Source organism: Ranitomeya variabilis, chromosome 8, assembly GCF_051348905.1.
Source record: "Ranitomeya variabilis isolate aRanVar5 chromosome 8, aRanVar5.hap1, whole genome shotgun sequence".
In the NCBI taxonomy this organism is placed as follows: domain Eukaryota; kingdom Metazoa; phylum Chordata; class Amphibia; order Anura; family Dendrobatidae; genus Ranitomeya; species Ranitomeya variabilis.
This window is the reverse complement of record NC_135239.1, coordinates 190,610,260-190,626,145: the sequence shown is the minus strand read 5'-3', so window position 1 is coordinate 190,626,145 and position 15,886 is coordinate 190,610,260. Positions and strand designations below refer to the sequence as shown.

Here is a 15,886-nt window from a genome sequence, read left to right as displayed (position 1 = left end):
GGACAACCCTTTTAGATATTTCTAAAATTGATGTCTTCAAAAGTGGATTTGTCCTTTAAATGAACAAATGAATAGATAAACTCAATATATGTCAGGAACATTATCCCTTTAAGACACTATGCATGAAATTTCATGGGTTTCGAAATAAGACAAACATAAATCTGTCCCGATATTGTCTGTCTAAATCACTAACTAAGGATCCAACCGAGTCACTGAATCAATGTAATAGCGTAGCCTTCCACTCCTCTTATCTGACAAATGTTACGCTTCTGTAATGGGATGGGATTTTAATGTTATTTTTTTTTCTTTTGTCTAGGATTTTTATTATCCTACATTGCTACAACCTACAAAAAAAATGACCCTGCTTTACTGTAAATCTGCGAAAGCCTTCGATCCATACATATTTCAGCGTTTCCATTTACAATTTTAGTCAAACTAAAAAGTCATTTACGGGCCGCGCTCACATTTGTTAAAATGAATCCGTTTATCATCGCCGAAAATACCACGAAATGCGCTTCTCGTTGTTAACCGTCAGTTAAAAAGAGGTTGTGGGCTCGAAATTTGTCTCACCACTAATAGACTGTATTCGTCTACTCAAAAGCGAAATCTCTAGTGGACGATACTGGATAACAAAGCCTTTGTTTTTAGTGGAGGTAAATAATATAAACGGCCTTGTCTTCATACTTAACTAAATCTTTCCTGCAATGTTTCTGGAGACGTGAGTAAAAGATAGTAGCCCAAGACGAAACTTGAAACTCTAGGGCTCCAATCAAAAACGGTAAAGCCACGACACATTAGACTATTGTTGGTTGAACCGGCCATTATCGACAAACTATTTTGTGTGGTGGCCCCAGACAAGTGATTTTTGGGGGAGGTAAGGATCAGGCATGTTCCATTTCAGACTGCCGATTGTTTTGTTCTCTAGAGATAAGCCTCCATCAGAAGAGTCCATCAGCGGCTCTCTCATAGAGAACCCCAGATTAATCCGAGACAGCACTCCAGTATATGGGAAAAATGGCCAAGATGGGTACGGGCTAGAGAATGTGTATGGTGGGCTTACCAAGCCTCACTTATCATGTGTCATTTATAATACTAGCTTCTTAGGTGGAAAAGTGATCTTAGGTCCATCTAAGAGACCAGAATCTTATTGTGACTACTACTTCATCACCCCCGATAGCTATGTGCCTTAATTTTTTAAATGTCTAAAGTAGTTACGTACACATTGCCTTGGCTTGCCTTGACAATGTAGACTATCAGATCCAGATCAGACATATGTGGAAGGGAGTTGGGGTACACATGTGCTGGACAAGGGTACATAAGCTATAGCTCAGCCTTCCACATGAGAGATGTGAAACTAGACAAGTAAATTGGTTGACCTAAGGGTCATTCTGTCTTCTGGTATCAAAATTTCCAACAGTCCCAATTTTGCTGGGTTGCTTGACTTGCCTTGACAATGTAGACTATCAGATCAGACATATGAGGAAGGGAATTGGGGCCCAAATGTGTTGGACGAGCTCATAAGATACAGCTCAGCCTTGCCCCCAGTCAACTGAGCCATGAGAGATGTGAAACTAGGAAAGGAAATTGACTTAAAGTCCTGATTTCGCTGGCGGAATCATGAGAAATGGATCTCTAAAAGGGTTCAGGGGATAGTAAAACTATGGCCCATTTTAAAGTAATTCCCAAGTAGTTCTAGAGGAGGAAGTCAAGATATCTTACTGTACCATACTTGTCAACAGTCCTAATTTTGCTGCGACAATCCCAACAATCTGACCCCAAAAGAGGAACTGTGTAGAAAACCCATAGCCCATCTTGAATGAGGATTTTCCTTTGTGGCCCTGGGAGTGGAACTTAAACGGAATCTGCTAGTATGTTTTTGCTATGGCTTTAGTTGGCCTCTTCACTATTTATGCGCTTGGCTTTAGTTGTCCTTTTCTCTATGTATACCCCAAGCTTTAGTTGGCCTCTACTCTATGTATGACCCTGGCTTTAGTTGGCCTCTTCTCTATGTATGGCCCTGGCTTTAGTTGGCCTCTTCACTATGTATACCCCTGGCTTTAGTTGGCCTCTTCTCTATGTAGGCACTTGGCTTTTTTTGGCCTTTTCTCTATGTATGACCCTGGCTTTAGTTGGCCTCTTCTCTATGTATGCACTTGGCTTTATTTGGCCTTTTCTCTATGTATACCCTGGCTTTATTTGGCCTTTTCTCTATGTATGACCCTGGCTTTAGTTGGCCTCTTCGCTATATATACCCCTGGCTTTAGTTGGCCTTTTCTCTATGTATGACCCTTGCTTTAGTTGGCCTTTTCTCTTTGTATGCCCTTGGCTTTAGTTGGCCTCCTCTCTATGTATGCCCATGGCTTTAGTTGGCCTCTTCGCTATGTATACCCCTGGCTTTAGTTTGCCTCCTCTCTATGTATACCCCTGGCTTTATTTGGCCTCTTCGCTATGTATGGCCCTGGCTTTAGTTGGCCTCTTCTCTATGTATACCCCTGGCTTTAGTTGGCCTCTTCTCTATGTATGACCCAAGCTTTAGTTGGCCTCTTCTCTATGTATGGCCCTGGCTTTAGTTGGCCTCTTCGCTATGTATACCCCTGGCTTTAGTTGGCCTCTTCGCTATGTATACCCCTGGCTTTAGTTGGCCCCTTCTCTATGTATGACCCAAGCTTTAGTTGGCCTCTTCTCTATGTATGGCCCTGGCTTTAGTTGGCCTCTTCTCTATGTATACCCCTGGCTTTAGTTAGCCTCTCCTCTATGTATACCCCTGGCTTTAGTTGGCCTCTCCTCTATGTATACCCCTGGCTTTAGTTGGCCTCTTCTCTATGTATGGCCCTGGCTTTAGTTGGCCTCCTCTCTATGTATGGCCCTGGCTTCTGTCTTTCTCTAGTCCTGCTAGCATGCACTTATAACCAGACATAACAACAACTCAATTTCCAAGCCTGCATAGGTTGTTAATTTACTTTGTGTGTTAAAGCTGAAACTCTCTGGAAGTGATTAGAAAAATGCACCCTGCTGACCAAACTAATGACTAGACCAAAAGTTTCATATTCATTAGAGAAAAAAGGTTTGTCTGTAGTGATGAGCGAATATACTCGTTACTCGAGATTTCTTGAGCACGCTCGGGTGTCCTCCGAGTATTTTTTAGTGCTCGGAGTTTTAGTTTTTCTTGCCGCAGCTGAATGATTTACATCTGTTAGCCAGCATAAGTACATGTGGGGGTTGCCTGGTTGCTAGGGAATCCCCACATGTACTTACGCTGGCTAACAGATGTAAATCATTCAGCTGTGGCGATGAAAACTAAATCTCCGAGCACTAAAAAATACTCGGAGGACACCCGAGCGTGCTCAAGAAATCTCGAGTAACGAGTATATTCGCTCATCACTATTTGTCTGTATTAGTGTAGTGCCCACTGTTTATAGTGGTAGGAAGAGGGGTAAGTGCTCATACAGAGAAACTCAGGTAGACATTGAAAACTTAATTTTTCTGCATATTGGCTTATAAAATAGACACATGGGAGTGGGCAAATACTGAGTAAAAACGACATATGTGATACTGACAGGCATGATGGATTCATACTTCTGGAGTCTGACTTGTGGCTACTTATTGGCTATGTGGCCCGTCTGATGAAGGGTAGGAGGATCATAACAAATGTACTTTTATGCCCAATCATTTCTATGAAGTCCCTGAGTTCTTTACAATCTCAGATACGGAGGGAGAAATGTGTTAAAACGATTGTACCAAGTTAATAAGTTTGATAGAATAAGAGATAACTAATTGATCACTAGGAGTCCAAACAATTAGACCTCCAGCGATCAATAAGTTATCCTTCATCCTATCAATAGGATAACTTATGAGCTTTAATAACTGAGTACCACAATTTTGGAGCACATCTCATTTGCCACTTTTTCTGATTTTCCAACACTCTCTCCAGGAGAAGGAGCAGGACCTTCTGCAGCCCAACAAATTTACCATACTTTACACCTGGTCTGGTATTATTATTATGGCATAGAAATCCAGCTGCTGCAGATCCACAGGTCCTCAGATCTAATAAAAAATCAGAGGAAGGAAAACTGTGGAAAATCTGCGCTGCTGGTAATCAGAATGGTAAATCCAGGTCAACACAAGAAGGTTTGCGGTATATTATTTTGTTAATGCATTTCAAAGTGTTTCCCTTTTTTGGTCCTGATGAAGTGCATAAACCTCCGAAACGCGTTGACAAAATAAAAAAAAGTAAACCTATTTGTGTGGACCTGGATTTACCATTTTGATTACCAGCAGCGCAGATTTTCCACAATTTTGCTTTTCTGCGATTACATCAGAAATTGGCACACACGATGCAACATGTCAATGCCACCCCATAGAGGGCGGAGATTTGATTTTCCGGGACACATCCTCCATCGCACTTTAGATTAAGAATGGCATATATAGCGCTTGTCTTAATAAATTCCAAATATTATCCATGTCTCCATGTCTTCCTGAAGTGGAATGGCATAGTCAAGTCTCGTCACCAGAAATTCCTTAAAAAAAAAAAAATAGAAAAGAAAAAGTAACGTCAGGATCATATATGGTTACAAGAGTCCTATAAGTTTTAGTTGGCATAGTTCCTATACCTACAAAAATAAAAAAGGCCAACTCATCCCCTTCTTTTGTGCTTACAAAATTCATTATTGCCATTGCTAAATTGGCGGTGTCAACAGGTGGCTGAGAATTGGAATGTTGCTGCCCCCTAGTGACAAAACAACAAACTACAAAATTTGCCAATTCTAACAATTAATCAGTAAATTAGGGGACATATTTCATGACGTCATGTATGAGTATCCTGACAGTATTCTTACATATCAATTTAACTACTTTAGTTGGTATCAGTAGAAGACTGAAGTCTTCAGAAGACATTACGCTCCCGTAAATGTCAGAATGTGCCAGCGTTAAGTCTAAGGCATAGTTATAAATGCTGATTTGGTACACACCGAGGTTTGAGTCTCGCATACGGCAGAAATGTTCTTTTTGCATGATGTCTCTCTGGATTTAAAGTAATTACAGTAGACTGTGAATACATTTTCATATTTCAGTACTGAAAAAAAAAACTACAGATCCCTTCATCTATTTGTTGGAAATGACTTTCACTTCTCTTGCTGTTTAGACATCTTCCAAACATTTTTGTCAAATTAATTTCTCATTTCTCTCTGCTTTTTACAGCCTGTCAATCAGGGATCTCACTATCAAGCTGAAATGAATCCTCTGGCGCAATCTAATCCACGGTAAGAAATGTTTGAAACTTCTTAACGTCTTATCAATGATATCGTGTGTTCCATTCATATTATTCTAAGGCATCCATAATACAAAATCAATTCATTTTTGTCAATAGGTTGGAGGGAGAATATTCTACCATTTTGAGTATACAGCTCTTATGCTATCTTAAAGGGCATCAGTCAGTAGGATCAATCCCCCTAAGCCATCTATATAGACATGTAGGTCAGAGAAAATTGAATAAAATGATACCTTGATATCTGCGATCCGATAAGTGGTTCCCAAAAAATTCAGTTTTTTTTCTCATATGCCAATGATCTGAAAAGATCTACGTGCCAGATTAATCTGTTCATTTGCATATAAGAAAAATGTGGATTTCTCAAAAAACGTTAATCAGATTGCAGATATCAAGGTATCATTTGATTCGACTTGCTATGACCTACATGCCCGTATAGATGGCTCAGGAGGGTTGATTTTACTGAAAGATGCTCCTTAAGTGCCTTAATGGGTACAGACGAAACCCTATGCAGTTGGATACTGATGCTCCAATCATATTTCCTGTCACTTACTTCTTACTAAACTATCATATATACCGAACATTAGTAAAAAAGTGCTGTATCTGCGGCGCCCCAGGTTCCTGGTCATCGCAGTGGTATTGCTTTCCTCTCGGGGAGAGTGATGCTACGTTTGGAGGCAAAGAAGGATAACTGCATCCAGGTATCACAAACATGCAACACATTCACACTCCAGGCCACCAGGGGGAGCTTCTGCTCCTATTTATTAGTTCACTCTCCATATATATATAACTGGTAGTCTGTAGGGAAAGTGAGAAGAAAGCTCCAGACAGTAGTCTGAGGAGGACAGAGGGTCAACGGAGCTGTGCATGCCCTAAGAGCTGCAGCTCCCAGAAAGAGACATTGAAAGGCAGAATTGTATTGCAGCGAGCGTGAAGGAAGTCGAAGCAAAGGAGAGGATACCAGAAGGGGACCAGCCCTACAAAGGCTGCCTCCTTCTGAGGCGCAGAATCCCGGTAGCTGGAACACCGAGGGAGTAAGGACCTCTACGCCTTATTTCAGAGACCGGCAAGACAGCTAATTGCAGGTTACCTGTCTGCACCTACACCCAGGAGGCACGGTGACACCCCACAGAGCCGGGTTATCTAAGAGACCCTATAAACAGGCTCGAGTCACCAGTCATATGGGTATTGTCCTATCCTATATGGGGGACAGAGAAAACGAAACACCACATCTGTGAGACCCTTATGTGAAGCCATAGGAAGTAAGGGACTACAACACCACAGCGCAAAGGAAGGCTAATGATTTCCACCTGGATAAGGGAACTCTGGACTTGCCTCCAAACCGGCCGGACTCTGCCTGCCCTGTGATCTGGTGCCCTAGACTGTGGATGCTGAAGTCTTCAGTAAAGGTAAAGAGACTGCAACCTTGTGTCCTCGTTCTTCACTGCGCCTCACACCATTCACCATCTACACTCTGGGAAGCCCTGGGGACCTAGTTCACCTGTGGGAAGGTATACCATCTAGCTGCCATAACATCACCCCAGCCGACCCCTTAAAGCAGCGTCGGTCACCCTGACCGAATACCACAGGTGGCGTCACGAACATAAACCTTATCCTGTTAAAGACCTTCCCCTTTTACATGGGTGCCCTGGGCCTCGGACCAGGTCGCCGCCACGGTGACATCCCCCTGTGAACACCACCGGACCTGGTACCGAGTACCCCTAGCCCGTGGAGCGACTCATTTTACCAATCACCCACGCCAATAAACCAACTGATAGGAGAAGTGAATGACATTGATTATTTTCTAACAATGTCACCTGTCCAGGGGTGAGATATATGAGGCAGCAAGTGAAGCTGGAAAAATGCACAAATTTAAGGATCTAAGTGACTTTGACAAGGGGCAAATCATGAACTCAAGATAAATAGGTCTCATGGGTTGATATGTAGTGGTTAGTACCTACCAAAAGAGTTCCGAAGAAGGAAAGCCAGTGAAAATGCAGCGCATATGGGTCTGTGAAGCTGCAGACAGGTCAGCGTGCCCATGGTCGCTAATATGCATCGCTGAAAGCACCTACAGTGAGCACATGAATATAAGAACTATACCATGGAGCACTGGAGTTTGGTGGACTAAGCTAATAAATCATGAGGGGTTTTTTACATCATGTAGAGGGCCGGGTGAATGTGCGTTGCTTTTCTAGGTAAGAAATGGGAACAGGATGCACAATGGAATAAAAGCAAGGCAAACAGAGGCAATGTGATACTCTGCACAATACTCTGCTTGGAAAACTTGGTGTGATAGCCAGGGCCGGCGTCAGCACCCAGGAAAGTTCTGGGGCCCTGAACAGATGGGGGGGCTACTCGCCATGAGGGCCACCAGCACACTATGGTGGTCCGGTGACAGCGCCAGCGAGTGCCTCCCCCTCCTTGCTGAAGGCAACACTTACCTCTCCCCATTCCTCCGCAGCGACATCTTCCGCATCTTCTGACTCTGTGACTTTTCAGGTCAGAGGGAGCGATGATGTGACTAATGTGCACCCTCTGCTCTGAAGAGTCACAGTGCAGAGAGCGGCAAGACAATAACACTAAGGAGTCCGGAGAAGGGTAGTGGCCATCAAGGAGAGGTAAGTATTTGATTTATTTATTTTTTTATGTTTGGAGCTATATATGTGGTCCATACTGTATGGAGCATTATATGGGGCCATCATGTACTGGAACATTATATGGGGCCGATTATGTATGGAGCACTATATGGGGCCCGTCATATACTATATGGAGCATTATACGGGACCCATTATATGTGGAGAAATATATGGGGCTCATTATGTATGGAGCAGTAGATGGGGCTCATTATACTGTATGGAGCAATATATTGGGTACATTATACTGAATGGAGCAATATATGGGGCTCATTATACTGTATGGAGCATTATATAGGGTCTATTATTCTGTATGATGCAATATATGGGGCTCATTATTCTGTATGGAGCACTATGTGGTGCCCATAATACTGTATGGAGGACTATACTGTTCAGTTTCTGAGATATTGTAGAATTTACAATATATATCACTCTTGTAATGTGAGAAGTGAAATCTTTGGCATTGTATTATCCCTATATTTCTCTGCTGTATCTGTGCATCATGAATAGTTGTATGTGTTAAAAGGGCCCACTGAGACTCTTTCACCCGGGGTCCACGAAAACCTGGAGCCGTCCCTGGTAATGGCACACTATAGGTAGAAACTTGACAGATCATAATAAGGCTTCCACAGTCAGGGTTGCCCTACCCAGTCCATTTAGCAGGGCGCAGGTGAACCCTGTCCTTCACTATTTTAACCCAGTACAGGAATATGGACTTTCACAGGGCCCCCAGGGTTATATCCAAGTAGTACCTGCTGGCTGGTGGAGCAATCTGGCAGAATGAAGGATTATTCAGCAGGGTCAGTACAAGGATGTCAAAGTCAGGGACATTTGGGCAATCAGAAAAATGAGCCAAGCTTAGCAAGCAAACACCAGGATTCAGGATACGAGGGTCAGACAAGACAAAAAACCACAAGTCCCAGCCACCAAAATGTAAAACAAGACTGCACCTGCATTCTTCAATTCCGTCGGCAGTGCAAGCACGGCGTTGCCTGGTGGCAGAGTTCTCGGGGCATGATGTAGACACGGACATAACACTCAGGTCCTCTCATTATGTCGACATTACTTTGACACATAACACAAAGTATTGACTTGGTCTACAAATGCCCTAGATGACAATCCCCTAGAACATCTCTGGGATGAAATAGTTTGATCCATGAAGGTTTCACCTACTAGATACCAAATGATACCTTCAGAAGTCTTGTGGTGCCCATGCCTCGATGGATCTGAGATGTTTTGGTGGCAGGAATAGGACCTACGAAATAATACATGGGTGTTGTCAATGCTATGGCTGGTCATTCGATTTACCAGAAGCAATAATTCTGGTACTAATAATTAACATGACCCTTCATAACTGGATTGGAGCAGCGTCAGTGTCACTTTCTACCTTTTCCTCACAAAAAAATCGTTAAACTGAAGAATCCCATCTTATATTCCGTCAAGGCATGTTGGACTAATGAGTATCCAGCGATAAGCCAGAGCCATGGGTCGAAGGACGGACGGACCTTGCCTTTGAAGAACCATTGATGCCTACTGATGGACAGTTGGACACCTTATCTTCTGTTCTCTCATGCGGAAAAGAAATATAGGTGGTCTTGGGTCAAGACCTTCATGATTTTGGGCAGCTAATGATTTTAAAAATGGTACCCTGTTAGGAACATTTCTGAATCTTCGGTGATGACTTTTAGAGGAATGAGATTTTAGTTTCTAGCCATGTTCCCATCAGGATAAGGTCTGATGACCAAATTACCCATTAGAATATCTGTGCTTTGACCCCCAGTCTTTTCCTATCTCATAAATTATTCCTTTGTTCCACAAACTGCAGAAAGCCTGACACAGGCTGTGACCCTGATTTATAATAGATTAAAGGAAATCAATTTATTTTTGTGTTTAATATTTAGTTTACCTACAATGTTAAATGTCACATTTTCTTCAAAGGAGGCTTCAAAACACGTCCGTCCTGTCCCGCTTCATTAGGTGAGCTGCCTGGGGGTGAATCTGAAATATAGGTAATTAACTGGCAGCATTAAGAATGCAGAACAAGTTATTTCTCAAGTGGAAATGGACGGACGCTGCTTTGTGTGCTCGTCCATGGGAAGTAAAGACATCTTGTTTACCAAACTCTATGCCCCTCGGCCCTTTATGTTCCCCTACAACATCCATTATCGGAGTAGAGTAAATATCACTCATGGTTTAAGGCTGGGGTGACACGTTGCAGGATTGGTCATTTTGTTTCCAAAATGTGGTTGTCAATTATAGACAATCATAGCAAAAAAAACAAAACACTGCACGCATTTTGGATAATTGTTGTCCTCCGGCTGCAGTTTGTTTAACAAAAACAAAATCAGAAGAAAAAAATGTCCTTTACTCACCCTCCACAGGTCCGGCAATGAGTCTGCACCGCTGATCTAGGCAACTGTTATGGTCTGCAGTGCTGATGTCACGCCGACGGCGCTGCTGACAGTCACTGAGCTTGTTTCACAAAAAAAAAAATGTCCTTTACTCACCCTCCACAGGTCCGGCAATGAGTCTGCAAAGCTGATCCAAGTGTCTGGAATGGTCTGCAGTGCTGATATCACGCCATCATTTCCTGCAGCCAATAACTGAGCTTAGTGGCTTTACTCAAGTTGACGGCACGACCCACCTACTGCCGCTGACCTCACTGAGGTCAAACAATAACAGACACCAGGAGCAGTGGCGGAGACTGTGCGCTGGACCTGGGGAGGGTGAGTAATGCACATTTAAAAAAAAACTGCACCCAGGGGGGCATTTTTGAAACCGGAAGGAAAAACTGTAAAAAAAAAAGCTCAATAATAAACTGTACGTATGCACAGCAAAGAGGATTAACATTGAAATGGAATAGGATGCATTTTTTTATGCAATTTTTGGAGAAGATTTGCTTAAAAAAACTGTATGTGAGCACAGATTAACAATGTAGCTTTAGGGAGAATCTCTTGGAAGATCAGTTGCCTGGATTCTGTCTTGTAGATTTCACCCTGTCACTCAGGTAAATGTATATTATCCTGTTTCTTCACTGACATAAGGTCGAGTATCACTGCTGACTTTCTTGAACTTGAAGCTCTTTATGATGACTATAATATCCGGGGGATTATAATCGTCCACATGATATCAGAATGGCTTCTCTCGTCTTTGTTTCTCCGTATGCTCATTATAAATATGCTTTTCTCTTTACATCTCATTATCCTGACTGATGGTTAATATGTTGGCCCTTAATAAATAATGGTAATAACATTGCTCTCTTGTTGTCCATCAGTGGCGTCTAGATTCCAGCAGCTGCAAATTGTAACTTGCACAATTGCCATTGCCACATAGCGTAATTAATATTGGGTCTATGGATATATACACTGCTGAAAAAATAAAGGGAACACTTAAACAACAGAATCTAACTCCAAGCAAATCAAACTTCTGTGAAATCAAACTGTCCACTTAGGGAGCAACACTGTTTGACAATCAATTTCACATGCTGTTGTGCAAATGGAATAGACAACAGCTGGAAATTATTGGCAATTATCAAGACACCCTCAATAAAGTAGTGGTTCTGCAGGTGGGGACCACAGACCACATCTCAGTACCAATGCTTTCTGGCTGATGTTTTGGTCACTTTTGAATTTTGATTGTGCTTTCACACTCGTGGTAGCATGAGACGGACTCTACAACCCACACAAGTGGCTCAGGTAGTGCAGCTCATCCAGGATGGCACATCAATGCAAGCTGTGGTGGGAAGGTTTGCTGTGTCTGTCAGCGTAGTGTCCAGAGGCTGGATACACGACCAGGAGACAGGTCAGTACACCAGAAGATGTGTAGGTGGCCATAGGAGGGCAACAACCCAGCAGTAGGACCGCTACCTCAGCCTTTGTGCAAGGAGGAACAGGAAGAGCACTGCCAGAGCCCTGCAAAATGACCTCCAGCAGGCCACAAATGTGCATGTGTCAGCACAAACTGTGAGAAACTGACTCCATGAGGATGGTCTGAGTGCCCGACGTCAACAGTTGCGGGTTGTGTTCACAGCCCAACACCGTGCAGAACGCTTGACATTTGCCACAGAACACCAGGATTGGCAAATTCTCCACTGGCGCCCTGTGCTCTTCACAGATGAAAGCAGGTTCACACTGAGCACACGTGACAGATGTGACAGAGTCTGGAGACGCCGTGGAGAGCGATCTGCTGCCTGCAACATCCTTCAGCATGACCGGTTTGGCAGTGGGTCAGTAATGGTGTGGGGTAGCATTTCTTTGGAGGGTCGCACAGCCCTCCATGTGCTCACAGAGGTAACCTGACTGCCATTTGGTACCGAGATGAGATCCTCAGACCCCTTGTGAGACCATGTGCTGGTGAGGTTGGCCCTGGGTTCCTCCTAATGCAGGACAATGCCAGACCACATGCAGCTGGAGTGTGTCAGCAGTTCCTGCAAGATGAAGGCATTGCAGCTATGGACTTGCCCGCCCGTTCCCCAGACCTGAATACGACTGAACACATCTGAGACATCATGTCTCACACCATCCACCAGTGTCACGTTGCACCACAGACTGTCCAGGAGTTGGCGGATGCTTTAGTCCAGGTCTGGGAGGAGATCCATTAGGAGACCATCCGCCGCCTCATCAGGAGCATGCCCAGGTGTTGTAGGGAGATTATACAGGCACGTGGAGGCCACACACAATACTGAGCATCATTTCCTTGTATTGAGGCATTTCCACTGAAGCTGGATCAGCCTGTAACTTCATTTTCCACTTTGATTTTGAGCATCATTCGAACTCCAGACCTCCGTGGGATAATAGTTGTGATTTACATTGATCATTTGTAGGTTTTATTGTTCTCAACACATTCCACTATGTAATGAATAAAGATTTACAACTGGAATATTTAATTCAGTGATATCTAGGATGTGGGATTTTAGTGTTCCCTTTATTTTTCTGAGCAGTGTAGTACCAGAAAGTAAAAGAAAAACTGACAAGAAGGATATGTCATGTGCTACTAATACTGACCACGAGATGTCAGCATAAGAAACTCTCCAGGCTGATAAAGTAAGAGCACGTCATTTTACAGCCTGTTGTGCTGGAAATAACACAGAATTTTTTCATGTAAATTTTGGCTTATATGTGCAGAATCCGAACCATAAATCCAGAGCAATTCCTCCACATGTGAATTCAACACTACTATCAGTTATTGTGAATTATTTTATAGCCATGTCTCAATGTATTTTTCTGCCTACAGTCATTACTAGATAGCAGCTATAGAGATTTGTGAGTCTCTCTTTACAGCATTTACTCCTGAGCAGTATTTAATGATATCAATTAGCCGTATTTGTGCCCTTCTGGGGTCAAATCATGTTGAGCTTTGCCCTCACTAATCTCCAGTCTTTTCACAGTAAACAATATTTTATGTATGATGAGCAACTCCATTAATTCCCGGCATAATATTAGCGGCAAAAAATGAACCACAGATCATAAGATTGTATTCACTTGTGTTGTTAGGAAGTTGGCCTGAGGTTAGAAGGAGCCTGCAGAATACTGAAAGCTAAAACAATATTCATATAACATTTTTTGATAAACAAAAATGAAATATTTTACTTTAGGTGTCAATTGATTCAGGTTGTGAAGTTTGTAATGGAAGACTGTCCTCAACAAAAAGAAGAAGCCCTAGAAAGAATCTCGCGAACTTCCCCCACTGTGCTGCCTCCTCTTTTTCTCCACACTTCTGCCGTGTCCGCTCATCGCAGTCTGCTCTAGTTATCATGGGGAGGCCATCTTTGTTGGTATTCGGTCCCTCTATTTCTCACTCGAAGCAAGAATCACCAAGCTACGACTTGCCTACTTTGGACACATCATACAAATAGAGCGATCACTGTAGAAGGACGTCATGGTCGGAAGTATAGAAGGAACAAGACGAAGAGGAAGACCAGCAACCAGATGGCTTGATACAATCAAGATAATGGCAGAGAAGACCTCTGGTGGACCTATCTAGATTTGCACAAGATCGATCTTCCAGCAAGTACATTCATCCATCAAGTCGCCATGGCTCAAGATAGAGCTGAAGACCGCTAATAATAATACTCTCTCTTCTGACATAACACCTGGACTCACGTCTCACTAACAAATGAGCTGCACCTAGAGAAGCTTTGCTTTAGATATCAGGGTAAAAACTCTACTTATGTAATATAGTAAAAATACATTAAAAAATATACATGCTGTAAGAGACATCTTAGCCCCATAAGGACTTCCAGGAACATCCTACATATGCAATCAATTATTAGAGGTAAGCAAAATGATTTTAACTTTACTTGATCAGTTTGGTCTTCAATACCCACTGGACTAGGGCAGTGTTCAGCAATCCTCTGTCTGGTATTCTGGGCACCTTTGACACTTACTGAAGCAGTAAAGTATATTTCTCACTAGCAGCCATTAGTTTATAGGAAGAGAAAAGCCACAAATCTGTCTGCAATAATAATTAAAAAAAATTATTTCTTTTTTTTCCTATCAAACATATACGAAAAAAGTTAAGAGAGTAAAAATATACCCAGCAAGAGGATAAAGTGGAGAGCCAAACTTTAGATGAAGCTTGGCCAAAATGCTGTACTACTGCTCTGTACCTTCTAGAATATAGCCGCCAGCTCCCACCACAGCCCCAAAAAAGAAGAGCCCAGATGTCACAGTTTCACCTCTCAGTGTGTCTGGGATGCAGTTACTGACAGCTTGGCCAGCCAATCTGGTATAGGGGCTTGCTGAGCTGTCAGTGTGTTGACTGACAGCTCAACTATCCAATCTGTGAGGCATCAGCTGTCTCCAAGTGTTCATTATTTCAGGTAATTGCCAGGCTACTTAACTGAGCTGTGTCTCCCAGAACTCTGCCAGACGTACATTCAGCTTGTGAGGTTTGTTCACCTGTGCCTTGAGTTCTGTATGTTTGATCTGTTGTCTGACCTTGGACTTCATTCTGACCATCCACCTGATTAACCCCTTCAGCTCTGATCCGTTATACTCCCTAAACCTGACATCGGAACATTACATGACTACACTTTTGCCTCTTCCTTCTGCTTATGACGTACCCTTCTGGCTCTGAGCATGGACTCCTTGACCATTCTGACTCACGACTTGGCCATGAGAAGTGACTAGCATCACACCAGACCTTTCTTCTCTTCATGTTGATCCCTTAAATTCACACCCATGCAGTTTAATTCTGAAGTCACAAAATCTGTACTTTGATCCTACCATTTCCTGTGGAGCTCAATTAGGTTTTAACTTTATACATATAGAAAAACAATCAATATGGCATCTGTCAGCAAAACCAAATGTATCAAAGATGAAAGCATGGATAACCACTGCCCATTCACCTGGCTGTTATCTTGTGTGCGTGGCTGGATATATAAAAGTAGAAGATGGGAACAATGAACTTACCTTCCATTTTGGAAATGTCATATCCATCGTGATGATCGAACTCAACTGCCGCAAAACCTAACAACTTGAAAAGGGCAAAAAATGTTCCTGAAATCACCAAGAATTTTTGGCTACTTTTGGAGATTGCAAAAAAGTTGTGACCAACCATGAATCAGACCCTTCCTGAGGACTGGTGAGTGGTGACTTTTTATTTATCTGGTCCCCTACTAAAAATGTAAAGTTGCCAACGGAGCAGAAAGAAAAGCTTTCAATCGATATATCCAAGACCGGACTTTGTCATCTGGTTGACCAAATGGTGTCATCTTTAACCCAATTTTTTTTTAGGTTTTGCATCGGATCACAGTTCTCTTTCAATGACAGTCATAAGAAAAATGGAGATAACTTTTTCGGACAGAACGTTCCCATCGGAATATGCATGCACCGTGTAAGTGGAGATTTGTACACACTTTTTAGCTTTGCAAGTTCTCATTCATATTAACACAACAGACTGAGACAGGGTGAAATTTGCCAGTCGCCACTAAGCTTTTATGCTTTTCACTTCCACAGTGACATCTCCTGCTGGTATCCAAGTGATT

At 42.7% G+C, this 15,886-nt stretch overlaps 1 protein-coding gene across 2 annotated transcripts in view; it reads left to right on the top strand.

The window, feature by feature from the left end:
- CFAP20DC (CFAP20 domain containing) overlaps nucleotides 1–15,886 on the top strand; it is a 398,952-nt gene that overhangs the window by 347,796 nt on the left and 35,270 nt on the right. For both annotated transcript variants that reach the window (XM_077278690.1, XM_077278691.1), the window contains one exon: nucleotides 5,197–5,258. In XM_077278690.1, coding sequence (XP_077134805.1) covers nucleotides 5,197–5,258 — 62 coding nt within the window. The remainder of the gene's footprint in view (nucleotides 1–5,196; nucleotides 5,259–15,886) is intronic.